The sequence below is a fragment of the Microcaecilia unicolor genome, chromosome 3 (assembly GCF_901765095.1).
Source record: "Microcaecilia unicolor chromosome 3, aMicUni1.1, whole genome shotgun sequence".
Classification (NCBI taxonomy): domain Eukaryota; kingdom Metazoa; phylum Chordata; class Amphibia; order Gymnophiona; family Siphonopidae; genus Microcaecilia; species Microcaecilia unicolor.
Window position 1 is genome coordinate 247,340,790 of NC_044033.1, and position 27,400 is coordinate 247,368,189.

At 43.9% G+C, this 27,400-nt stretch overlaps 1 protein-coding gene across 1 annotated transcript; it reads right to left on the reverse strand.

Annotated features, from left to right (window-relative positions):
* Positions 1–884: 884 nt before the first annotated feature.
* On the reverse strand, positions 885–25,598 carry LOC115464562 (vomeronasal type-2 receptor 26-like). The gene is made up of 7 exons (XM_030194928.1): positions 25,372–25,598; positions 22,809–23,100; positions 15,983–16,803; positions 12,645–12,726; positions 12,322–12,549; positions 10,004–10,127; positions 885–1,795 (listed from the first exon to the last, which is right to left on the reverse strand). The coding sequence occupies exons 1-7, from the start codon at positions 25,596–25,598 to the stop codon at positions 885–887; spliced, it is 2,685 nt and encodes an 894-aa protein (XP_030050788.1).
* Positions 25,599–27,400: the final 1,802 nt, after the last annotated feature.

Here is a 27,400-nt window from a genome sequence, read left to right on the forward strand (position 1 = left end):
TTTCTCCTTCCGCCCAGTAGATGTTCAGGTCACCCTGTTGGAAAATACACCTGTAGACCAGTCTCTCCTTAATTTCCTCAGAAGGGATGTAGACAGTTTTCCGTTCCCTCAGGCACCCAAGAGGGTAGATACTTAAGCTGAGTCTGCCAGGTTTGTACTCTTGAATTACTCGTTATGTTTCCTAAACCAGTTAGGCAAGCACAGTAAAATTACTGTATACTGAGTCTAAATAGCTAAGGCTTTAGGCTGGAAGGGGCTCTCCCCTAATGGTTATAGTCAACAGCCAGGGAGGCAAGAAAGCAAAGATAGTTTTGCAAATGCAACACTGGATTTTGTACTCAAAGGGGGCTTCCCTCCTAAACAGTTCCCTCCCTCCTTCTGGAAAAGGCCAGAAAATCCAATGCCTATGTAATGCCCTGCGTCAATCTTAAGGAAAATTATACTACTGGATGCAAAGTACAGACTAGAAATCTCTGCAGCACCCCCCCCCCCCCCCCCCACATACTGCAAGATTACAATGACCCTACAAAGGTAAGCTTGAAAACCTCGCTGGGTAGGTGTGTCTCCAGGAGAGGGTTGAGAAGCACTGTAGTATACAAATGTCAAAATGAGAACAGTTTTCAGTGTAGAAGGGTTTGCACAGGTAGGTATCTGTGCAACATGGTGAGACACTCAGGCAGTATGCCTCAAACAAAGAGATTTTCACAGGGAGATGTACCCCCTTTCCCATCCCTTGAGCTATCCAGTCCTAGAGGGAAAAGACTTTATATCACTGTATGATCTTCTACACTCCAGTCTTAAAATAGTCCCCTAAATGATCCAATACCTGTGTCCTTTCTACTAATGCAACTTGCCACTCAGTTTCTGGCCACATAATGTAGACTTCATTTACGAGTTGCCATTTTTCCTACTAAGTGTTCCTTGGTGTTCTTCTCTGGTTGTAGGAGAATAATGTAGCACTTGGGGAAAAAGATTAAGAAGAGTAACCCAGCACCAGAGGACAGGATGGCAAAGATTTCCACTGCAACCATGTACTTCCCCTGTGTGCTGAGGTAGGCAGGAATGAAGGACAGCCAGACACTCAGAAAGACCAGCATGCTGAAGGTGATAAACTTGGCCTCATTAAATCTGTCTGGTAATGTCCTAACCAAGAAGGCCACAATGAAGCTAAGGATGGCCAGGAATCCCATATATCCCAACATACAGTAGAAGAGTATGGTCAACCCATCGTTACACTCAATGAGTATCTTTCCACTTTCAGATCTGGTGTTGTTCTCAGGAAAGGGAGGGTGACTAGAAATCCAGTAAGTGCAGATAACCAGTTGGATGAGAGAACAGAAAATGACAATAAGGTTGGGTATCTTTGACCCAACCCATTTTCTGAGGTGAGTGTGAGGGTTGACAGCCTTGAAAGCAATCACCACTGTGACAGTTTTTGCTAGTATGCAAGAGACACTGAGAGTGAAGATGAGACCAAAGGCAGGTTGGCGGATCATGCAGGTGAGCTGCATCGGAAAGCCAACAAATATCAAGGAACAGAGAAAGCAGAGCGTAAGGGTACAAAGGAGAAGGTAGCTGAGGCCTCGGTTGTTGGCTCTTACAATTGGTGTGCTCTGGAACCAAAAGAATATAATGAGGATGAGGACAGTGACCAAGGACAGAATGATGGCAACTGTAGCCAAGGTTGCTCCCAGGGGATCCTGGTAGGACAGGAACTCAACAACTCTGGGAAGACACTTGTCTCGACTTTCATTAGGCCACTGGTCTTCTGGGCACTTCCAACACTTGGTTGTATCTGAAAGAGAAAAACCACCAATCAAATACCCAATTTCTGGATCCAATCTGTCCATCTGTACTATAACTTATAAAGGTTCCATGGGTTCTATATGAACAGTCAGTGTTTGGATTTGGAATTTAGATTTCATCCTTCATTTTTCCATATTCAAGCTCAAGACAAGTTACATATCGGTATGGTAGATATTTTTCTACCTGGGGATGCTTACATTCTAGGTTTTGTACCTGAGGCAATGAATGGTAAAGTGACTTCCTTGAGGTCATATTGGAGTATCTGTAGAAGAAACAGAATTTGATCCTTGGCTCCTCCTGGTTCTCAGCCTGTTGCTTGAACCACTAAACTACTCTTCCAGAAATGTTATTCCTGGAAACTTGAAAGATAGACCTGTTTTACAGTTCTAATCAAAGTTCTTAAGATGCCTTCTAGTATAGATTAAGTATAAGATTAGTGTAGTTTGTCAGCTTTTGCATAACAGGTCTCTTGGTTTGTGTTAACTTGCTTTCTCATAATCATAAGGACTTTATCAATCAGCAAATAAAAGGTTACATCTGTTTGCATATCACACACAGTATTCACTAGTTCCGCAAGACTGCTGCTAGATGTCATGGCAGCCATTTTGAGAAAGGAGCCATGATGGACATGAATGAGTGAGGTCAGATTTGGGCAGCAACCTGCAGTTATGGAGGTGCAGGGCCAATATTTAATGATAACACCTGAATAACTAAGTGTGCAAAATTAAGATTGTTTTTTGTGAGGTCTCATCTGATCAGCTGGTCCTGAATGCGGCCAGTGCCCACATAACTGCCAGCTGCTCCGTATCTCTCTCTTCAGACTACCTCATCACTATCCAGCCAGTGTGTTGGCAGTCAGAGTTAGGCTAGGGCTCTTCAACTTGGAAAAGAGACAGCTGAGGGGGGATATGATTGAGGTCTACAAAATCTTGAGTGGTATGGAGTAGGTGGAGATGAATCGATGCTTTCACTCATTCAAAACGGACGAAGATCAGGGGACATTCAATGAAATTGCATGGGAATGCTTTTAAAACAAATAGGAGGAAATATTTTTTCACTCAATGAATAGTTAAGCTCTAGAACTTGTTGACGGGGGATGTGGAAACAGCGGTTAGCGTATTGGATTTAAAAAAGGTTTGGACAAGTTTCTGGAGGAAAGGTCCGTAGTCTATTATTGAGATGGACATGGGGGAAGCCACTGCTTGCCCTGGGATTGGTAGCATGGATTACACAGACATTGGTGTTGGCCAAAATCAAATATTGTAATATGATTTACTTGGGCTGTAAAGAAATAGTTATAAAGAAAATTCAAACTTTGTTAAATACTACAGCCCGTTTGATTTTTAAAGTATCAAAGTTGGAAAGGGTTATTATACCATTGATGTTACCATTACATAGTGGAATTAGAAAAGGTACAGAGAAGGGCAACAAAAATGATAAAGGGGAAGGGATGACGTCCCTATGAGGAAAGGCTAAAGCGGTTAGGGCTCTTCAGCTTGAGAAAATATGGCTGAGGAGAGATATAAGAGAGGTCTATAAAATAATGAGTGGAGTGGAACGGGTAGTTGTGAATTACTTGTTTACTCTTTCCAAAAATACTAGGACTAGGGGGAACGCAATGAAGCTACGAAGTAGTAAATTTAAAACAAATCGGAGAAAATATTTCTTCACTCAACATATAATTAAACTCTGGAATTCGTTGAAAATTATGGCGAGTTTCACAAATCATTCAAGACCTTTATTTTTAGGAAATACTTGGGCCATCAATGTATGTTATTTGACTCTTTTCAGATTTTATTATTTTTTGATATATGTTTCATGTATGATGTTCCAGGGAATGCCCAGTTTTCTTACATTGCTAGCCACACTGAACTGTTTTTTGGGCCAGTGATCAATAAAGATCCGGAGAGTGCTTTAAAGATATTGGACGTGAAGTAAGCCCCAGCACCTGGATGGTTTGAGGTCTTTTCCTCCTCTCAATTCCTTTTAGTTCCTCTTAGCTTTGGAATATATTAATAAAGTGTGTCTATGGATCACGTGATGGACTGAGAGAGAAGAAGACGTGTTTCTGATCTCTCCTGGGCTAACCCCCCCCACCCAACGCTAATTCCACCCGAAATCAACTGAAACAAATACCGAGGGCAGAGCGGACACGTTGTCTATGGACTCCTTTGTTGTCCGTGAAAGCAGGGTAATGCCGGGCAGGACGGTAAAGAAAGAACCAGAAAAACAACGCGGACACGGAGAAGGCAAGATGGCGGCGAGCCCAAAACAGGAGGCCGCCTCAGTATTCAATGCCGCTCAACTGTCCCAACTCATGGAAGTGGTGCAGACTGCAATAGCTCCTCAGTTCGACAAACTAGCTGCCCAATTAGCTGGGATGGAAACGATATTGGACGAGACAACTCGAAGAACTGGGGAGCTGGAGATACGAGTGTCCGTCATTGAAGACGCCGAGGCCGCTAGAACGCTGGTAATAAAAGACTTACAAAGCGAACTCAATTCATTAACTCACCACATAGATGACTTAGAAAATAGGTCCCAAAGGTCTAATCTCCGCCTAATTGGCATATCGGAATCGATCCCAGATCGCTCCCTCTCCTTTCAATTAGAGCGCTGGTTAAAATCGGAATTCGCTCTTTCAGACAGCGCGGGGCCACTTTGCCTGGAGAGGGCACATCGCATAGGGAAGCGAAGCAATATGAACAACAGACCAAGAGCAGTAATTATCAAAGTCCACAATTTCATCCATAAAGAGGAAATCTTGCGAGGGGCCCGACAAAAATGGGACAAGCTGATATTTGAGGGATCACCAATAAGGGTGTTTCAGGATTATTCCCTAGCAGTCCAAGAAAAGAGAAGAGCTTTTGGGCCCATTTGCAAACACTTGGCAGATAACAAGCAACGCTTCAGGCTGTTGTATCCGGCATTATTGAAGGTGCAAATAGAGGGGTCATGGAAAACCTTTACAACGCTGCAAGAGGCACAACAGGGCCTAAAGTATGACCCTACTATAGATGCAAGGGCGAAATGACTGACCGGTAAAGAAAGAACTCTCAAGGAAATACAGGTCACGCAAAAGTATGGTAAAGTCTGACAAAATGTTTGAATGTTGAACCGAAAGTTAATATAAGTCTATGTTGAATGGATATCACAAGCTGTCCAGAAATGATGTTAATTTTTTCATTAAGTTATGTAGTGGAATAATGTGAGCAGAGGTGTGGAATGGGCAAGGGGATGGGGGGGAAGCCGCCATCTTTAGATCTACACTTCTCCAACCGCTGTTTAGGATGGAGAGTGGAGGGATAATAGGGGAGATAAAAGGGAGTTTGGGAGGGAAGAGGGGAGGGGAGGGAAGAGAGGGAGGGTTGAGGCGGACATATTTACAGCAATGGATTTGGAGGGATACACTTGAAGAAATAGAAGTCTGGGAACTTGATAGATACTGTTTACATAATCAGAAAAGGGCTGTTACTATTCCTGATGAGTAGAAAGACTTAAAGCTGTTTAAAGGCAACATAGATAGGGACGCTTTGGTGGGCTGGGCACTAGAGACCCCACAAGTCATGAGAGACAGCTTAATAGAACTTCTGAGTATCGTTCATGGCTAGAGGCATAGTAACAAGGTTCCTAACTTGGAACGTGGGGGGAGTCACCTCACCAGTAAAGAGAACTAAGATTCTAGCTGCCTTAAAGAGGCACAAAGCAGATGTGGTCTGCTTACAAGAAACTCGCCTATCCCCAGAAGAGCACCAAAAATTGAAACAAGGATGGGTGGGAGAAGTACATGCAGCTTCGGCAGCAGGGAGAAAGCATGGAGTAGCTATTTTGCTCAGAAAGGGTCTAGTAGCCAAGTCACACCTAGTAGAGAGCGACCCCCTAGGGAGGTTTGTCATTATTCATCTCTGGCTACATCACAAAGAGTACCTAGTAGTTGCTGTATACGGTCCAAACCAATACGATAAGACATTTTATGATCAGCTAGTACGCTCATGCTTACTTTACAAATCATTACCAATATTACTAATGGGAGATTTCAATTTAGTGGCGGACCCCCTAATGGACTGTTCCGCGCCTAGACGTGCAGAGAGAGGGGGGCCTAACAAAAGGGCTCTGAATCAATTTATGCAAGAACTTAATGTAGTGGATGCTTGGCGTACAATACACCCAGACACTCGAGCTTTCACACATCTCTCTAGGGCGCATGGAACGTTCTCTAGGATTGACTACATACTAATAGATAGAAAGATATTTTCACAAATAGAGGCAGTGGAGATTGGATCGGAAGAAATCTCAGACCACGCGATGGTATGGGCAGACCTGCAGATGCCAAATAGCACATTCAATCCCTCAGGATGGCGTTTTCCATCCTACTTAGCAGAGAATCCAGATTTTCAGGAATATATACAAAGCCGGTGGGCGGAGTACATAGATCTAAATTCGGAATATAAGAATCGCCCAGATATATTTTGGCCGGTGGCGAAAGCTGTCATTAGGGGAGAGATCATAGCATACACAGCTAACCGTGAGCGCAAAATGACGAGGGCTATTGTGTGCTTGGAGAGAAAGCTCCAAAAAGCGAAACGTAGGTACGTTCAGGCTCCCACAAGCCAACATAAAGAGCAAATGCAGGTGGCACAGGTGGCGTTAAATTCACTACTTCAAGAGAGAGCCTCTAGGGCATTAGTCCTCAGGAAATATAAGCTGCAGAAGTTGGGTAATAAGTCAGGGGCACTACTGGCAAGACTAGTTAAACAAAGGGGAGGACCCCGGGTGATCACAGCGATAAAAGATAAAGAGGATGTGCTTCAATACAAGAGGGAGCAGGTGGCACAGGTTTTTCAGGATTTTTTTAGTATGATGTACAAGCAAGGATAAGCTCCAAACCTGACCAAAGTGCGAGAATACTTGCATAATACAGGCATGCCTCAACTAACTAAAGAGGAGGCACGATCCTTAGGGGACCCGATATCGGGGAGAGAGTTGCAAGACATCATCAAGTGCCTACCCACACATTCAGCCCCAGGCCCCGATGGATACACCAGTGAATTCTATAAAATTTTAGGACCTTCGATTATAGGAACACTGCATGATTATTTTGAAGAAGTGGTAGAAAAACAGAAATTTCCCCCAAATGCAAATGAAGCTCTGATAACCCTAATTCTCAAACCAGGTAGGCTAGAGAACAAAGCAGATTCATATCGTCCAATCTCACTAATAAATGTGGACGTAAAAATTTTGGCCAAAGTGCTAACTAACAGATTGCAACAATACATTCCTCGTCTTATAGGACCAGAGCAAGTGGGATTCGTGCGCAATCGGCATTCAGTAGTGAATGTAAGACGGCTACTACTGGCTATGGGGCACTGCCAACATGCACAGATAAAGTCTGCGCTAATCAGCTTAGATGCTGAGAAAGCGTTTGATAGCGTAACATGGGAATATTTATTTGAAGTGCTCCAGCATATAGGAATACACGGGTGGGCTTACCAAGCGATAAAGTCGTTATATACAAACCCAACAGCAGCTGTACTAGTTAATGGAATACGCACCCCACAATTCCCGGTTTCGAAGGGTACTAGACAGGGATGCCCTCTCTCCCCGGTATTGTTCCTACTAGCCCTAGAACCACTTCTGAGGACACTGGTTAAAGAACAGGGAATAGTGGGTGTAGAAGTGGGAGGAGAGAATGTTAAAGTGATGGCATTTGCCGATGATCTGCTGATAGTGACCGCTTGTCCAGAGAGTTCAATACGAAAGCTGATACAAAGAACCTCAGATTTTGGTGAACTCTCGGGATTTAAAATAAATTTACAGAAATCTTACATAATGCAGATGTACCCGCGGGGAGAAACTACAACACTAGGGACAGGTGCCCAATTAAAGCAAGGGAAGGAGATCAAATATTTAGGTGTCCAGATCCCTCAGGACCTGTCTAAACTCTACGACTTAAATGTTCAGCCCTTACTATTGAGAACTATAAGGAAAATGGCACAATGGCAGGAGCTGCCTATATCGCTTCTAGGGCGGGTGGCATTGTATAATATGATGATAGTGCCCTGCTGGCTTTATATATTTCAAATGTTACCGTTATATATAAAAAGACCAGATGAACAAAAACTGAACTCAGATTTGACAAAATTCCTGTGGAAGGGGAGGAGACCGAGATTGCCCCTTGCTATGGTCTGTACCCCAAAGGAATATGGAGGACTAGGTCTCTTAGACATCAGATCATTAACTGTGGCAAGCTCTATACGACATTTGAATGACTGGTTTAGAGGTACGACGGATTTCACTGCAACAAAGATAGAGCTGGAACTTTTTGGACCCTGCCACTTCAGTAGTCTTCTTCATGGCTTACAATGCCCCATATCTCCAGCACTAGAGATCTCACACATCTTACCTACAGCGCAAAAAGCGTGGCGGTGGATATGCAAACTGCACCGCTGTTCTCACAACGTGACACCTTTTCTTCCCATATGTGGCAACCCAGCATTCCCGCCAGGCCTTATATATGGAATATTTAGAAAATGGACAGAACGGAAAGTTACCTATATTCAGCAAATTATCACTGACTAAGGGAAACTACAACCTCATGCTGCACTGCAAGGATTACAAATATTGGGACCTAATGACTATTTTCATTATTGGCAAATACGTCACTATATCTCAAGCCTGCCTTGGGAAGACCTTGCAGAGGACATACAAGAGGAGCTGGCCTCAGCATTGTCCTTGAACTCGCAACAGAAAGTACCATTGCATTATCATCATAGACATATTAAAGACACCAAATCTGAATTAGACTATGCTAAGTATGCCAGAGACTGGGGAAAGGACCTACCAATACAGATACCAACTAATGTGTTCATGGAACACGTTCTCTCGCTACGGCACATGTCATCATGGGCTGCACACTGGGAGCTCCAATATCGATTTGCCTTGAGACTTTATGTTCCCCCACGCAGGGCATTCCACATGGGGTTGTCTACAGATGGAGCCTGCCCAAAATGTAAGGGGAGTGGAGCGACATTAGGACATATGTTCTGGAGCTGTCCGAGAGTCACTCACTTCTGGACCAACCTACTTAGACAAATTGAGAGCTTATGGAAGGCAAAATGGAGGTGTACCCCTCTATTATTGTTTGGCAAACCAGAACTCAGTAAGCCTGGGCCTAAGGGATATGTAGCCTTCGTGAAGAGAGCTACTATGATGGCAAAGAAAGCTATCCTAATAGACTGGCTAGAGGTCACAGGACCCTCGATTCAGACATGGCAAACTCAAATGATAAATCTCATGAGACTGGAAAGGTTACAGACAAAGGAGCAACCACGTACAGAGTTTGAACATTTTATGGACAGATGGAGCCTGTTTCTGACAACGTTGACCTCTGAATCTAGAAGTCAGTTATTGAACATGTAATAGAAAGAGCATGATAATTGTTGTGTATGTCTTCCATTAAGATGGGGTGGAGAAGGGGTGGGAGGGAGGGGAAGGGGTGGGGAGTTAAAGTGTTAAAATGTTGGTACCAAACCTACAGAATTGCCTGTACGAATTATGCAGTCTGTTACCAATAAAAATGATTTAAACATAAAGTGTGTCTATAGTCCATGATTGAATTGACAGTTTAATATTCTGTAGAAGAGTGAAATATGTCTGGAAGAGATCTTTGTTTATCGTGGGATAAACACAAAGGAATCCTGTTTAGAAGGAATAGTTCTACGGAATTTTAGCGGAGATTGGGTGGCGACGCCGGTAATTAGGAAACAAAATGGGAGCTGGCCAGACTTCTATGGTCTACGCCCTGATCGTGACTGAATAGATAGGGATGGGCTGGAGTGTACATTTTAAGGGGCTTCGACATTAGCTTCAGAACTTAGTACAAGAATAGTACTGGGCAGACTTCTATGGTCTGTGCCCTGAGAAAGGCAAGGACAAATCAAACTTGGGTATACATATAAAGTATCGCATATCAAGTAAAATGAGTTTATCTTGTTGGGCAGACTGGTTGGACCATACAGGTCTTTATCTGCTGTCATTTACTATGTTACTATGTTTCTTTTCAACTCATGGACAAACTTATCCATTCTGCAACCCAAATGGTACAGTCAACCTCATCTACGACAAGCATGGATGTGCTCCATTAGATTCTTGGAAGATACGGCATGCTTGACTCACAGATATATCGGGAGTGCCTTACCTGTTTCGTTGGCTATTTCTCCAACAGCACAAGGGAGGCAGTCGAAACAGCAGGACGGTTGTCCCCTTCTGGCAGATTTCCTGTATCCAACAGGACAGCTCTCACTGCAGACACACCGAGGTGCCTAGGGATTATGAAAGAGGTAGAACATTTTCTGTTAATATGTTCAATTTGCTTTCCCATTAATTCCTCTACCTCTAAGGAACATTGGTGCTTGTCCTGGCCATTTTTGAATTCCATCAAATTGTTTTGTCTACAACCCCCATTCAGAGGTTGCTCTATGTACACACTGCCCTTCCCCTAATAAAATATTTCCTTAATGTATCCTTGTGTCTGCCCTCTTGCAGCCCCATGCCATGATCCTTTGTTTTCCATTTTCTTCTTGACTGAAACAGGTTTCTGTCAGTACTCAGCTCTTTTGGTCTGGGAGGAAGTGTATTGGATTGGTTTGGGGGCTTTTTACGTAATCGTTCTGTGTCAGAAATTTAAAGTCTTGCGCAAAACAATACATTTTATACAATGCACGCAATCAAACTGGTGTGCCAGGTTTTTGCCAGTAACTGTAAAGCAGTGGTGTAGCTATGGGTGGGACCATTTTTGCCTGGGGCCCACCCAGCAGTGGCCCCACACTCCCATCTCTCCCTCTGCCACCCTTCCATGTCTCTGAGGCGGCCACAGTGATTCATTTTCACTGCCGGCTCCAGCCCATCAGGCTTTCCTCTGCCACTTCCTGTCAGAAAGGAAACAGGAAGTGATGTCAGCAAGGGCAAAACAAGGCAAAGGGAAGGCTCCTGAAGTGTCACAGGCAGCGAAAATGAATCACTGCTGTGGTCGCCTTTGAAGTTTTCAGTTGAAAATGTGTTTGTAGGCCTATGGGGACTAGGAGTTCATTCTATAAGGAGGGTGCCAACATTTTATGCAATGCTGGGCCATGTCTGAGCACCAGCGATGAATATCCGGGTTATAGCAGCCACCCAGAAGCTAACCGCGTATCGGCTGATATTCAGATCGGTGTGTGAACTCGCTGGGAGGATAAACTTAGAACAGTCTTTTTGCTGTCCTAACTTTACCCACTTTCTCAATGGCATTCATAGCATATTCGCCACTCAGCTTAGGTCGCAGCTGCGCCCCCCCCCCCCCTCCGAAGTGCATCCCACACCCCTCCAGGCACATTACCCTCCTGAAGCATCACCCCCTCCGAAGCACATCACCAGACCTTTCCTCCCAACAAGGGGGTGTGCGGAGCAGACGTGGCTGTTGGCTCTGCAGGTCCCCTGCCTCGGAACAGGAAGTAATGTTAGAGGGGGCAGGGGACCTACAGAGCCGACAGCCGTGCGACAGCTCTGTGCACCCCCTTGCTGCCTGCACCTGGGCGGACCGCTCCATTGCCCCACCCTTGGTGCACTACTGCACTTACTTAACTAGTTAGCGGACTGAATATCATTGGCTCTACCCAACCTCTACCTCTGGACCCACCCGGCACTAACTGGACAGTGCCTGGGCGATCACAGGCAATATTTAGCATCATTATCTGCTTAAAGGCCTCTTCAAGTGTTGGACTACCCGGAGGGCTTTAGTGGATCTGTAGTGGTACATAGAATGTTGATTCGTAAACTTTGCTTATTGGCAAGGAAGTGTATTTTACAGACCTGGACCTCTGATGCCCCACCTGAATTTTGGCATTGGCGCAATATGGTACATCAGTTGCTGTCTTGGGAGGCTCGGGAAGCAAAAGGCTCCTTTAAACGTAGGAGAGGTTTTTTGAAAGTGTGGAACCCCTATTTGAACTCTATGTCGTCTAGAGGCAGAAGCCTTATTTTGAATACGTTGACATGTCAGTGAGTTTGTCAGTGTGTCTGTATAGGAAGGGAGGGGGTGGGGGGCTTTTGTGGGAAGTTTGCTTTGGTGAGTGATGAGGGGTGGGGGGGATCTTTTTTTGGGGGGAGGACTAGGGGAGGGGGTGGGGGTGGGGAGAAATTCGGTGGTGTCAATTGATTTTTTTGTGGTGTGGATAAAGCAAGATTTTGAGATTGATTGTATCTGAAGGCTTTATTTTGTTTATGCTGAAACTTCAATAAAAATGTTTGAACATAAAGGCCACTGATGGTCAGCTGAGTGGAGTTAAACCCTTTTGAATATCGACCCCTAGGTCTGTATTTGCCCGGTTAAGGTAGCATTTCTATAAAGGAAAGTAAGCAATTACTTTCCTTTACAGAACAGGCTCCAGATAGGTGCCTTTTTGCACCTAAAAATAAGTGTCCCTTTATTTACCTTTGTCTTTCAGAGTTTCAAAATGTACCAATGCCTTCAGTGCTCACCTGGTTATACCTTTGGTTCCACAAGATGGCAGTAACGTTCAGAGAGATTTCATGCCCTGGAGATTCCTTGACATCATATTTGCCCACTGTTATCACTTTGCTGGTGTCATCGGGGTATATCTGGATGTTCTTGATGTCAAAGACAGTAGGTACATCGCCATTCGCATCAAAGTAGACTTTCTGTTCAGAATCTGTAGTAAAGCACACATCCCACAGGTACTGGAGGACCTGTCAAAAACAATGATAAAGAAAATTCTTTTTGCAAATATATAGAGAATCTACTTAGGGCTGGTGATTGTACAAATTTTCCCTGGCGTGCTCACCTCTGCTTCTCCTGCTTCCAGCCCACTGTTTCTCTTCACTACATCACTGCGTTGAATATCGTCTTGGCTGTTTATGTTGAAACTAGTCAAAAAACACCAGAATATTCAATACCAGTTACCAGAAACACCCTGGCATTGAATATCAGGGTCTGAATATAGGGTCCACCCTTTTACTAAGGTGCATAGACATCTACACGCGTCAAATTGGAACTACTGCCTGGCTACCGCGTGCCCCGGGCAGTAATTCTATTTTTGATGCATGTCCAAAACACACAGGTACATAAGTACATAAGTATTGCCATACTGGGACAGGCCAAAGGTCCTTCAAGCCCAGCATCCTGTTTCAAATAGTGGCCAATCTAGGTCACAAATACCTGCAAGATCCCAAAAAAGTACAAAACTTTTTATGCTGCTTATCCCAGAAATAAGCAGTGGAGTTTCCCCAAGTTTATTTTAATAATGGTCTATGGACTTTTCGTTTAGGAAGCCGTCGAAACCTTTTTTAAACTCCGCTAAGCTAACCGCCTTTACCACATTTTCTGGCAATGAATCCAGAGTTGAATTATACGTTGAGTGAAGAAAAATGTTCTCCAATTTGTTTTAAATTTACTACTTTGTAGCTTCATTGTGTGCTCCCTAGGCCTAGTATTTTTGGAAAGCATAAACAGATGATTCACATCTACCCTTTCCACTCCACTCATTATTTTATAGACTTCGGTGTCCTATCTGCTCTGTCATGCATGTTTTTTCAGTTGGTATTCGGAGTGGGTACCCAGCCTCCACCTGACTCACTCTTTTCATATCTCCTCCCACCAATAAAATAACATAACATTGAAAATCTCGGCGGTGTTTCGCCAATAAGTACATATAAGTTCATAAGTATTGCCATACTGGGACAGACCAAAGGTCCATCAAGCCCAGCATCCTGTTTCCAACAGTGGTCAATCCAGGTCACAAATACCTGGCAAGATTCCAAAAAAGTACAAAATATTCTATACTGCTTATCCCAGAAATAGTGGATTTTCCTCAAGTCCATTTAATGGTCTGTGGACTTTTTCTTTAGTATGCTGTCCAAACCTTTTTTAAACTCCGCTAAGCTAACCGCCTTTACCACATTCTCTGGCAACAAATTCCAGAGTTTAATTACACGTTGAGTGGAGAAAACTTTTCTCTGATTCGTTTTAAATTTACTACTTTGTAGCTTCATCGCATGCCCCTAGTCCTAGTATTTTTGGAAAGCGTAAACAGTCGCTTCACATCTACCCGTTCCACTCCACTCATTATTTTATAGACCTCTATCATATCTCCCCTCAGCCACCTTTTCTCCAAGCCAAAGAGCCCTAGCCACTTTTGCCTTTCCTCATAGGGAAGTCGTCCCTTTTCCTTTATCATTTTCATCACCCTTCTCTGCACCTTTTCTAATGCCACTATATCTTTTTTGAGATGCGGTGACCAGAATTGAACAGCAGTAGAAAATGTTTTCCACCGCGTGGGGCTTGCCCGTGGTAATCGGCAGTTTATGCGCGTTGATGCTTACTGCCAGGTTAGCACGTGAGACCTTACCGCCAAGTCAATGGGTGGTGGTAAGGTCTCAGGCCGAAAATGGACGCGTGATGGCTTTAATTTTGCCGCACATCCATTTTTGGTCACCAAAAAAAGGCCTTTTTTCCAGGCGCGCTGAAAAATAGACCTGCTCAAATCCAAACCATGCGCCTACACTAGCGTAGGCCAATTTTCGGTGCGCCTTAGTAAAAGGGCCCAAATGTGTATTCTTCACACCTCAACCTTGGCATCCTAATTCCCCTTTTTGCATAAAAATAGGGCTTTGTGGCTGTGACACCCTGAACCTTCATTCACAGTTGATGTGGAGGGGCATAATCGAATGAGGCGCCCAAGTTTTCATGAGGGCGTCCTTGCAGGACGGCCCCGCGAAGGGGCGAGGAAACCTGTATTATCGAAACAAGATGAGCATCCACCTTTCATTTCGATAATACGGTCGGGGATGCCCAAATCTCAACATTTAAGTCGACCTTAGAGATGGTCGTCCCCGGTTTTCGACCATAATGGAAACCGAGGACGCCCATCTCAAAAACTACCAAATCCAAGCCCTTTGGTCATGAGAGGAGCCAGAATTCATAGTGCACTGGTCCCCCTGACATGCCAGGACACCAACTGGGCACCCTAGGGGGCACTGCAGTGGACTTCACAAATTGCTCCCAGGTGCATAGCTCCCTTACCTTGGGTGCTGAGCCCCCCAAAATCCACTCCCCACAACTATACACCACTACCATAGCCCTAAGGGGTGAAGGGGGGCACCTAGATATGGGTACAATGGGTTTCGGGTGGGTTTTGGAGGCCTCACATTTACCACCACAAGTGTAACAGGTAGGGGGGATGGGCCTGGGTCCGCCTGCCTGAAGTGCACTGCACCCACTAAAACTGCTCCAGTGACCTGCATACTGCTGTCAGGGAATTGGGTATGACATTTGAGGCTGGCATAGAGGCTGGCAAAAAAAATGTTAAAAGTTTTTTTTAGGGTGGGAGGGGGTTGGTGACCACTGGGGGAGTAAGGGGAGGTCATCCCCAATTCCCTCCGGTGGTCATCTGGTTAGTTCGGGCACCTTTTTGAGGCTTGGTCGCAAGAAAAAATGGACCAAGTAAAGTTGGCCAAGTGCTCGTCAGGGACGCCCTATTTTTTTCCATTATCAGCCGAGGATGCCCATCTCTTAATCATGCCCCAGTCCTGCTTTCGCTACAGTGATGACATGTCCCTGTGAACTTTGGTCATCCCCACAACGGGAAGCAGTTGAGGACGCCCAAAATCAGCTTATGCCGATTTGGGCGACCCTGAGAGAAGGACGCCCATCTCCTGATTTGTGTCAGAAGGGTCAATGTGGCTTACATGGGGCAATGGAGGATTAAGTGACTTGCCCAGAGTCACAAGAAGCTGCCTGTGCCTGAAGTGGGAATTGAACTCAGTTCCTCAGGACCAAAGTCCACCACCCTAACCACTAGGCCACTCCTCCATTGCACCTAAAAATAAGTGTGCCTTTGACTTTCAGAGTTTCTGCTCCATAATTGCTGAAAAATGTACAGATTTTAAACTTGTGCAACTTCCACCCAAAACACACCTCCAACATGCCCCCATTGTGATTTAGACAAACTGCGGAGATGTTTTTTGGAAGAAAAACATCCATCTGCCGCTTTGCGCCGCTTTGGAGATGTTTTTCTCTTTTGAAAGTGAGTGCCATGGTGTCAGAAAGTCTAAATTGTAAAGCAATAATTAAACCCGTTCTTTATTTCGGTAGAATATTCAAATCTTTATTACCAATACCTGCCACGGTTCGACATTATTAGTGTTGGTGTGTGTACCGAAAGCATCTTCCTTGGCTCCATCTACAACCATGTTGTGCAGGGCATGTGCGTAGGCGTAAACCGCCAAGTAAGCATGATAGGAAATGCTTAGATCGTTCAGTTGAAAGAGCTCTGGATCTAGTTCTTTGAGGTCTTCTTCTCCTGTGCAAGGGATGACCTCTAACCCAGTCACCATAGCAGTCATGTTCTGTCCCTCCCATTGACACCCAAATGCCTTTTGCCAAAACAGCTTGGTGAAGGTGTCCTGTGAATATACAAAGGGTCTAATGCCATAGATGAAATCGATGAAGCCAGGAATGCCATTAGTGGCGCCAGTGAATGAAATGCTGCCATTGAGGAGCCTCCAGGACTCCCTGGTGAACAAGTGGGAGTTGATGGTAAGCCCTGACGAGACAACCCAAACGATGCTAGTGACGTTCTGGAGAGCAAGGAGTTCCAGGATAGGCCTGAGGTGCATTTCGTAGCAATTACATACAATCACGCTTGCTGAGGATTGACGAATGACATCCACCACCCTCACCAGCCTCTCCTTGGAGTAACGATTGTTGATCTTCTCCAGGAAGGCCACACAGCCACCGTTCTCCACCACTTCTTGCCGTATCTTCTGACTGCTCAAGCTTCTGACATCTGAGCTGGAGGACAGGATCCCCACCCAGGTCCAGTTGAAGTGCCGGAGCAGCTGAGCAATGGCCCGGGGCTGCAGATTATCGGGAGGGTAGGTGCGTAGGAAAGACGGAAACTGGAATTTATCACTCAGAATTGGGTGCTGTGATGAGAAGCTGATCTGGAAAGAGAAAGGTTTCCATTACCCCCTCATACGTGTTCATCGGACTATTGTAATGCATAAGATGAAATATCACTTGACATGGTAGACAACAAGTTTTGACCATCAAGACCTTCTATAGCAAGAAACTAGATCAAACCTTATTCCCAATCTGTATTTGCATGTTATTCTACCTAATATGTTTTTTTCTATATTTACAATTAAAATAGGAGGAAAAAGATCTCTGCCACTCTATCAACAAGTTCTACCATTTGCACGTGAGGAGGGAAATTTTTACCTGCAGAAATGAGCTTTTTTTTTAATGGCCGTTCTAAGTCCATTGTTCTATAATGTATGTTCTTTCACTCATTGGATCATGGAGTTTTTCCAGATAAAGATGACATTTTCAACTTTATGTGTTGTCTTAAAAGAAAAAATGTCCACATTAAAAAAAACAGATCCAGATTTCTGCTGGGTTTATTTTCCAGGATAATCACTGAGGTAAACAATTTGCATACTTCATCATAGTGTTTGCACCAGTGGAAGCAGCTTGACTGTTATTCCCAGTGGCGTAGCCACGGGTGGGCCTGGGTGGGCCAGGGCCCATCTACTTTGGGCTCTGGCCCACCCAAAATTTGTACTTCTTTAGTGTGGCTAGCAGGGATTCACAAGCTCCACCAACCAAGGACCTCCTCACTGAACGGACTCTTAAAACTTGAGCTGCCAGCAGCGGTGTCCTCGTGCTGCCGCTGCTAACCCCCATCCCCCGCACGTGCTCAGTTTCTGCACATGAGCAAAACTGAGAATGCATGGAAGCCAGCAGCAGCAGCAGCAACACAGGGGTACACCACTGGAGGCAGACCAAGTTTTAAGAGTCCATTCAGCGAGAAGGAGGTCTTTGGTTGGCGGGGCTTGCAGATCATAAGTACATAAGCATTGCCATAGTGGGAAAGACCAAAGGTCTATCAAACCCAGCATCCTGTTTCCAACAGTGGCCAATCCAGGTCACAAATACCTGGCAAAACATTCTATGCTGCTTATCCCAGAAATAGTGGATTTTCCCCAAGTCTGTTTAATAATGGTCTATGGACTTTTTCTTTAGGAAGCCATCCAAACCTTTTTTAAACTCCGCTAAGCTAACCACCTTTACTACATTCTCTGGCAACGAATTCCAGAGTTTAATTACACATTGATCCCCGCCAGCTCAGGCATTTCTATGATTTGGGGGGGGGGGAGAGGTACCATGGAGGAGGTGGCAGTGAAGAAAATTTGGGCCCACCAAGTTTACTTTCAGGCCCACCCTAAATTGATCATCTGGCTACGCCACTGGTTACTGCCTAATTTTTTCCCATACTAGTGTGGTTCTGGTAGTAGAGGACCTTGTAGCCGTAAAGCTTTGCTGTGCGTGCCAGCTACCTGCCCAAATCACCCATGTTAACCTATCCCAGAAAGGACTAGAAAGCAGGGGGATGTTCTCTCTCTGCTCCTTGGCAAGGAGTCTTTGAAGCATGATGTCTGTGTCTGCCCACCTTCTCTTCAGTATCAAGAAAAAGGAGCCTTGATTCCACAGACCCATTGGCATAAAAGCAGTGTGTTTTTTCTAGTGAAAAAGCTGCCAGTACTCAAATGCCAGGCCACCCTTCAGGGGTGGGGTGATCACTGAGGGACCCACCCCACAATAGCCAGGCCCCCTGCAAACAGTCACAGAATCTATGACAAGGCAGAATTGGTGTGTAGAACCTGAGCTCTTTCATTAAAACTTGGGGACCATGGGTGAATTTTAGCAGACAATGGAAAAGGTGCCAGTACTCAGTACCTCCAAGTGCTCTCTCAAAAAAAGCCCTGCATAAAAGTAAAAAGTTTGTGAACTCTAATCCTCTCCCCCCTTCCCCTCAATTTCCCTTAACCTTTATGTGTGATCTTGAATGAATCACATTGGTCAAAATTCTATGGGCATTTCATTGCAGGTGCTGCACAGTGAGATCCCGTTCTGTTATTTATTTAAAACACTTATAAACTGCACGATCCAAAAGTACTCGGCGGTGTACAATAGAACGATCATAATGTAACACCATAACATACAGGACAGACCAGTTACACATAGTAAAATAAATAAATAACATATTCACTGCATTGACACAATAGGCTGGATTCTATTTATGACTCCTGAAAAATCTGCACGGTAAAAAAAATGCACCTACATTTTATAGAATAGGCGTAAATTTCCACACGATATATAGAATTAGCCGAGCACCTCTTCACTTGACCAAATGTGGTCACGTCCATTTAGGCCATCTTTTACTTGGCGTCAATCCCAACACCTAAATTAGGCGCAGAGCGGTGTATTCTATAATAATGCACACAGATTGTACAAATGGCCACGCCCCCATTTCAAGTATGCAACTTAGAATTTACACTTACCACGTTACAGAATACACTTAGGCAGGGCCACCGAGAGGGAGGTAGGCAGGGGTGACAAAATTCCCCGGACCCGGGACTCCAAGGAGGGCCCGATGCCAGGGTCTCTCACCCTCTCCTGCTTCCAGGCCGCCAGCGCTGCAGTCTCCAGTCTCCAACTACCTTCCCTTTCTCAGCTCCCTTCTGTCTGCCATTCGACCCCCTTCATTTAAAAAAAAAAAATCTCGAAATCAGCAGCGCAGTGCCTTCTGTGTGAAAGAGGCAGATCGCTTCGGGCGGGCCTTTCCTCACTTTGTCCCACCCTCCTCTGATGTAACTTCCTATTTCTGCAAGGGCGGGACACACTGAGGGAAGGCCCACCCAAGGCGATCTGCTGCTTTCACACAGAAGGCACTGTGCTGCCGATTTTGAGATTTTTATTTTTATTTTTTAAATGAAGGGGGTCGAATGGCAGACAGAAGGGAGCTGAGGAAAGGTAGGTGGAGACTGGGGACTGTGGCACTGGCGGCCTGGGAGCAGGAGAGGGAGGCGACAGCAGTAGCGATTGGGGGGAGGTGGGGCGTGTCGGCGGCAATCCTTGGGGGGCTGGGGGGGCCTTGCCTCGGGCCTGGCTCAGTCTCTCGGCAGCCCTGCACTTAGGGCCCTGTTCAATAAGGTGTGCTAGAGTTTTTAGAGTGTGCTAAAAATTAGCATGTACTAACCATGTAGTCGCCCATAGGAATATTATGGGCATCTACATGATTAGCGCACGCTAATTCATAGCACATGCTAAAAACGCTAGCTCGCCTCTAGCACAGCTTAGTAAACAGGGCCCTTAGCGAGTTGTGCGTGTAAATCTCAATTAATGCCAATTAGTGGTGATAATTGCTTGTTAACATCCAATTAACTGCGCTGATTAACTAGTTAACCAATTAAGTTACACACATTGTTATAGAATATGCTTTGAATTCCACATGGAAATTAAGGCGCGCTATATAGAATTTGGGGGAATGTCTATAAAACTGTCAAAGACAGAACAAACCAGCTTAATTGTCAAAGGCCTGTCGAAATAAAATTGTTTTAAATTCTTTCCTGATTAACATTCTGTAATGTTCGTAGGCTCTGTGGCAACTCATTCAACAGCTTTGGACCTATAACTTTATAAACAGAAGCACGATATTCATCGAGCCTGACTACCTTAAAAGAAGGAACTTCTAAAAGGCAAGCATCAGAGGATATCAAGGCTCTTACAGGCCAATAAATCTGCAATGTCGAACACAGAATTGGGGAAACCAAATCATTCAAAGCTTTAAACACTAAGAACAGAATTAAAAAAAAATTCTCTGTTTGATAGGAAACCAGTGTAACTTTTTCAACACTAGAGACGTGGAAACCCACAGAGAAAATGAGCGTAATTTGTAAGGCCTTCAAAAATACTCCATGCAAGCTTATCAATTACAGTAGTCAAACTCGGCATAATAAAGCTTTGCCCAACCAATCTGAAATTTGCATCATTCAAAAAAATTATGTAATCTCCTAATCATATTCTCTTATAGATACCTGCGTACTCCAGTATAGGCACACTTCACATGTAGACACCCCGCAGTTAAACCAGTCATAGACCTGCGATGGTGCATCATGCTCCTTCTCTGGTCCTGCCCACATTTTTGAGGTTGATTTTAATTCTTAACCCCTTATCCGCCTGTTCAATACTCATGTTGTTTTAATCATTCCCAAAATAAAATGTCCTCCTTAATCTCTTAATTGTCCTATTTGTGTGTCATGAATAGTATGGAAACTCTGTTGAACAGGGCCTTGTCTCGTACATCTTTGCTTTGCATAATTAATTTATTAGAATTTAATATACCGCTCAAACTAACTAGCAGACCTGAGCGGTGTACATAAAATAATATAAAATCAAAACAAGAGTAAGAAAGGAACTCCATTTTTTAGATGGGAAAGATGTTCCTCATTCATACAGTAAGTGTAAGAATCAAACCTACACGCTAAAAAAACAGGAGAGGGAAGGGCATAATTGGGAAGAAGGGAGGGGAGGGAGAGGAGAATGAGAAGATAAAAAAGAAAAAATCAGTGATAGCCCCGCGAGCGCAACCCCCTTCAGAAGGTTGCGTTATAGGCTTGTTGGTATAACCAGGTTTTCAATGCAATTTTAAAGTTTTTAAAAGACGGTTTTTTAGCCCTAACAGAGAGAGAGAGAAAGAGAGAGAGAGAGAGAGAGAGAGTTCCATAAAAAGGGGTGGTACAGAAGAAAACACGGCGATGAGTAAATTCAAGTTGGGCAGATATAGGGCCTGGAAGTACCAGGCGAAAATCATTGATGGAACAAAGCAAGCATACAGGAGAATAGGGAAAGGTCAAAGATGCCAGACAGTCTGGAATTCCAGCTCGAAAGGCCCTAAAAGTCAATGTGAGAAGTTTGAATCTCAGTGGTGTTCCTAGGTCGACTGCAGTGGGCTGAGAACCTGGGGAATTGGGTTCAATTCCCACTGCATTTCCTTGTGACCCTCAGCAAGTCACTTAACCCTCCATTGCCCCAGGTACCAAAAAAAAAAACAGAGGGTGAACCCAGTAGAGACAGAGAAAGTACCTGTATAGAGTGTGTAAACCACTTTGGTTGTACCACAGAAAGGCGTTATATCAAGAGGAATCTGAATTATAGTTACGTCATGCAAGGTTCCACGTTAGGAGTCACAGACCAAGAAAGGGATCTAGGTGTCGTCGTTGATCATATGTTGAAACCTTCTGCTCAGTGTGCTGCTGCGGCTAAGAAAGCAAATAGAATGTTAGGTATTATTAGGAAAGGAATGGAAAATAAAAATAAGGATGTTATAATGCCTTTGTATCGCTCCATGGTGCGACCGCACCTCGAATATTGTGTTCAATTCTGGTCGCCGCGTCTCAAAAAAGATATAGTGGAATTAGAAAAGGTGCAGAGAAGGGCGACAAAAATGATAAAGGGGATGGGACGACTTCCCTATGAGGAAAGGCTAAAGTGGCTAGAGCTCTTCAGCTTGGAGAAAAGGTGGCTGAGGGGAGATATAATAGAGGTCTATAAAATAATGAGTGGAGTGGAACGGGTAGATGTGAATCGTTTGTTTACTCTTTCCAAAAATACTAGGACTAGGGGGCATGCGATGAATCTACAAAGTAGTAAATTTAAAATGAATCGGAGAAAATGTTTCTTCACTGAACGTGTAATTAAACTCTGGAATTTGTTGTCAGAGAATGTGGTAAAGGCGGTTAGCTTAGCGGAGTTTAAAAAAGGTTTGGACGACTTCCTAAAGGAAAAGTCCATGGATCATTATTAAATGGACTTGGGGAAAATCCACTATTTCTGGGATAAGCAGTATAGAATGTTTTGTACTTTTTTGGGATCTTGCCAGGTATTTGTGACCTGGATTGGCCACTGTTGGAAACAGGATGCTGGGCTTGAGGGACCTTTGGTCTTTCCCAGTATGGCAATACTTATGTAAGTTCATGACCAAATGAAATGTACTGTAAGGGTTTCAATTTAACTCCTTCCAATTTTCTTTAGAAAATAAAAAGACTATGTAGATAAATTTAAGTCAAAAGTAAAACTTTGGGATAGAGAAAAAGGAATCTCATACCTGTGGAATCTTGTAAACCCCTGATATCCTGGCCATGACTTCAGTCACTGCAGAGTGGATCTCCCCGAGGATTCCTGCCAGAGCTGGGTGAGCGTGGCACTTATAATTTGGGATGGTTTTGTTCTCCCCAGAGAGTACCTGCAGTGTGTCCTGTAGAGCCACCACCTCTGATAGACAAGAGTCCAGGATCTGGAAGCCCAGAGTATGGTTTGGCAGAAGATACTGGTTCTGGTTAATTTCTTCTATGGAAAACAAAATGGCCAATATGTCGCGATAATACCGTGCCTGGAATCTGTTAGAAAGAAACCAGACATCCTTCGTCATCTCATGCTATTTGAAAGATGCCGTGTCAGCAAAATCAACTTTTTCTTCTCATAAAAATAAAGCTGCACTTGATCTTCAGTTGTCCTTTCACTTCTTCCCAATAAACATCTTCTCTGTCTAGACCCTGCTTTCTTGAATTCTGACACCGTTCTTATCTCTACCTGACTCGTTAGCCTCTGAAGACTAGAGATTCTATTCTATTCAAGTGTTTATATCACATTGAATTCAAAGCAGCTTACAAAGAAGACATTAATAAATGCAGTTAAGAGTTACAGTTTTAAGCAGTAGATATATTAAGCTCTAAAATATTTATAGAATAGATAGCTCTTCAGACTTTTACGAAAAGACATATAAGTTGGTTGTGTTCTAATCTGAATAGGAATATCAGTCCAAAGTGTACTCGATTTAAAAATAAAAGAACGATCCAGCAAACGCTTGAATCAAACAAGATTAATCGAAGGGTAGCCAAGAATTAAGGAAGAATGAAAACGGGAAGAATGTCTACCAATTGGGTAACTTAGAAAATGTATTAGAGACTGAGAACATAATCCACTCAGTATTTTAAACTCTAAACAGGCTATTTTAAATTCAGTTCTACCATTTATAGTGCAATTGGATCAACAATGGTGAAGTCCTTCCAAATGTATGTGATCCAAAGCAAACATTTTCGACTCATTTTCGATTCATTTGGCCTTTCTCCTTATTTTCGGCCATTTCTCCATTTATTTCACATGTTCATGTCAGATCACTCTTGACCCCTGACGCAGGTGCTGTGCATCAAAACATGGCCCATGTTGGGTCACTATTGGAAGACTGTTTCTCAAGTCACACTATTAAAGATTGGGAGGCAGAGCTGTTGGTGGGAGGCGGGGCTGGTGGTTGGGAGGCGGGGCTAGTGCTGGGCAGACTTATACAGTCTGTGCCCTGACAATGGCAGATACAAATCAAGGTAAGGTATACACAAAAAGTAGCACACGTGAAATTATCTTGTTGGGCAGACTGGATGGACTGTGCAGGTCTTTTTCTGCCGTCATCTACTATATGTTACTATATGTTACTAAAGGAATTGTGTCCCTATTTTGAAGGCTCTTGGTGATTGTTTTTGTTGTCTCAGAATTTAAAAAAGTATGGGACAGACATGTGGGATCCCTTAGGAAAGGAACAGTTATTTATATTTTGTCCACACCTCTTTCAGTAGTAGCTCAAGGTGAGTTACATTCAGGTACACTGGATATTTCTCTGTTGCAGGAGGGCTCACAATCTAAGTTTGTACCTGAGGGTTAAGTGACTTGCTCAAGATCACAAGGAGCAGCAGTGGGATTTGAACCAGCCATCTCTGGATTGCAAGACCAGAGCTTTAACCACTAGGCTACTCCTCCATGTTAGTGGTTATTGAGGATAGGCAGGCTGGATGGGCCATTTGGCCCTTATCTGCTGTCATGTTTCTACATACTATAATGGCTTCAGGCACACCTACACCATTATAGAAATACTAATGTAAACACACAGACTAGAATAGCCTGCACGTTTGCACAAAATTGACATTTTTTGGCACCAATGATACGTAATTGAGGCATATATTTATTATAACCAATATATTAAAGCCTTTATTCTGGTCACCAATCAAATTAAAAACATACTGAGCAGGAGTCCTCCAAATGCATTGCTGTCAGTGGGGGGCAGTGCGTCAATATTGTGTTTTCTGTCACTAAGGATAGGCAGTTTCCCTGGAGTCCTGCAGATTTTGCCTGTCCCTCACTATTGAAAATATGATATTGAAACAGCACCCCCCACAGGTAGGCTGCAGGTGGAGGACTCCTGCTTAGCTTAGAGTGAACAGTGCATATGGGTCAATATTCAGTCTGCGGTGGTCAGCAGTTTTTAACAAGACGACCACCGTGGGCTGAATTAGGCCCCAGTATTAGGGCAGCACTTTATGGGATTTTCAGGGCCACCAGAAATTATCTGGGTACCGCTGATGCTCATGGCTGGTACCTGGAAAGCTATCAGGGTAAGTTCGGACTATATGTCAGCGGTGTTCAGATAACTTCTAGGTCTGTCTCAAGACTATCCACAGACCGCTCAGAGTTCATCATGTTCAACAGCAACATCCGGTTATGTACCACTGAATGTCAACACTGGACCCGGACAGTATGGTTTTCACTACGTAAGAGCCACTTCTGGCCAGTTAAACCATGCTGAAAATCAATTTCATATCTTCCCAGTCAATATGTCTTACCCTTCACAACGAACTGGCTGAGGGATCTCTCTGTAATCAAGAATGGGGTAGATGACTTCGGTATAAGATGCTGATATCACCCCCAGGACAAAGTCTCCATCTGTGGAGAAGGGGGCCACCTCACGGAGTTCCAGCTCACATCCTGGGGCTAGAACTCCCCCCACAGGTGCAGTAAGCAGCAACAGAGTTAGCCAATCAAAAAGCTGTATCTTTTCACACATTTTCATAACGCGCTGGATTCATCAATGCCAAACAAGGAGGAAAAAATATGCAAAAGAAAAGGGGAATGGAAAATATAAAGCAAAGTGGAACATGGAAAGAGAGAGAGAGAGAGAGAGACAGAAAGAGACAGAGCATACAAAGAAAAGACAAGGAAAGGGACCAAAGATCAAACAAGGTGAAATCTAGAGCAAACAAACCAGGAAAATAATCAGAGGACTTTCCGAAACAGAAAGTAAAATCTAGAGAGAAGGCATCCAGAAATGAACAGGAATGATTAAAACGTGCAGAGTGTGATCCATAGAAGAAAACCAAAGATGCAATCAAAGACAGATCAAACAAATACAGTCTAAAATCCGGAGAGGAAAAGGCTATGGGAAACAATACCAAGGTGAATAATTGTGTCAAATGTATTTATATCTTCTCTTCCTGGGGATAATTTCACTAACCCTGTAATACTATGGCTATAATTAAACAAGGTAGCATTCAAATGCCTTCCTACACTCATTATGTAATGAGTAGGTGCATGATTTATAATAACGGGGCCTGGTTGATAATTATAACCTGATACGTCCTCTGGGATGAATGGGAAGAACCACACAAATTTGCCTTAATTTCAAATTCTTTACTTTTTCCTGTCGTTTCAGAAATTATGATAAACTCTTGTAAGAGGTGGCCCGGTAAATACTATAAGAGGGTCTATTCCCACACATAAAGAATTTCTTGGTTCGGGACCGACCAAAGCCGGGAGGCCAGAGACAGTTTAACCACACACGTTACACACTTCTTTCAGTAAATGAATCAGACCACTCCAAATTTGATGCTTTGAACCAACAAGTTTACTTTAAAGTCTCTTTAGGCAATTAATAGGCACAATGATAACAGCAAGGCAGTAACTTTTTCTAGGATAAGCAGCTTAAAATCTGTTTTACTCTTTCGGTATATTGTCAGGTTCTTGTGATGAATCTTCAATCTGTCCCAGTATGCAACGCTTATATTCTTATGTCTTTTTTATGAAAACGTTTGAGGACAAATGCAGGTGTTTCTTCGGACTGCAGATGCTGGCCAGCCCCAGGTTTCTTTGTCTTCGTTTGAAGAAACTATGAATACGAAGAACAATGTTCAAGCCTTATTTATTTTTTCTTTTCTTTTTTCTCCACTTTTATTATGATGTAACTTTTAGTTTTTAAGGTAATTTTTTCAAAGAGGTCAATTTAGGAGCAGAACTCTCTAAAGGGTACTAAGGTGTGCTATCTGATTTAGCACAGGATAACAGCACGCTCCAAGTACTAAGAAGCACTGTGCCCTCTAAGCTGAGTTGCAGTCCTCCAACTGCATTGCTGCCAGTAGGGGGTGATGTTTCAATATTGTGTTTTCAATTGCTAGAGACAGGCAACTTCCCTGAAATCCTGCAGAGCTTGTCTGACCCTCACTATTGATAATATGATAGTGAAACCGCACCACCCACTGGCAGGACCGTAGGTGGAGGACTCCTGCTCAGCATAGAGAGAACAATGCTAGGAGCCCAAATCCTTTGACTTTCAGGTCCCTTAACAGTAATATTCTGCTGACCACTGGCCTCTACAATAGCAGAATCTCTTTCCAGAAGACATTGTCCCACTCCCCTTCAGGTTTTTTAATTTTTAGGAAAATATCCTCTTCTTTTATGTGCCTATGACCAACACACCTACCCACATAATGAGAGAAAACATCTCTGGCCTATTAGTCAGTCTGGACCAAGGGAGGAGCCAGACCTCGACGGGAGAGGGGGGCCAGAGCCCAAGGTGGGGGGGAGGGCACCTTTTGGCCT

Excerpts from the sequence above, each read along its gene's own strand:
- LOC115464562 (XM_030194928.1), bottom strand. The coding sequence starts at position 25,598 with ATGAAAATGTGTGAAAAGATACAGCTTTTTGATTGGCTAACTCTGTTG. Across the intron at positions 12,727-15,982 it reads ACTAATAATGTCGAACCGTG|TTTCAACATAAACAGCCAAG; the intron begins GCAGGTATTGGT and ends TTTTTTGACTAG. Across the intron at positions 1,796-10,003 it reads AGAAATAGCCAACGAAACAG|ATACAACCAAGTGTTGGAAG; the intron begins GTAAGGCACTCC and ends TTTCTCTTTCAG.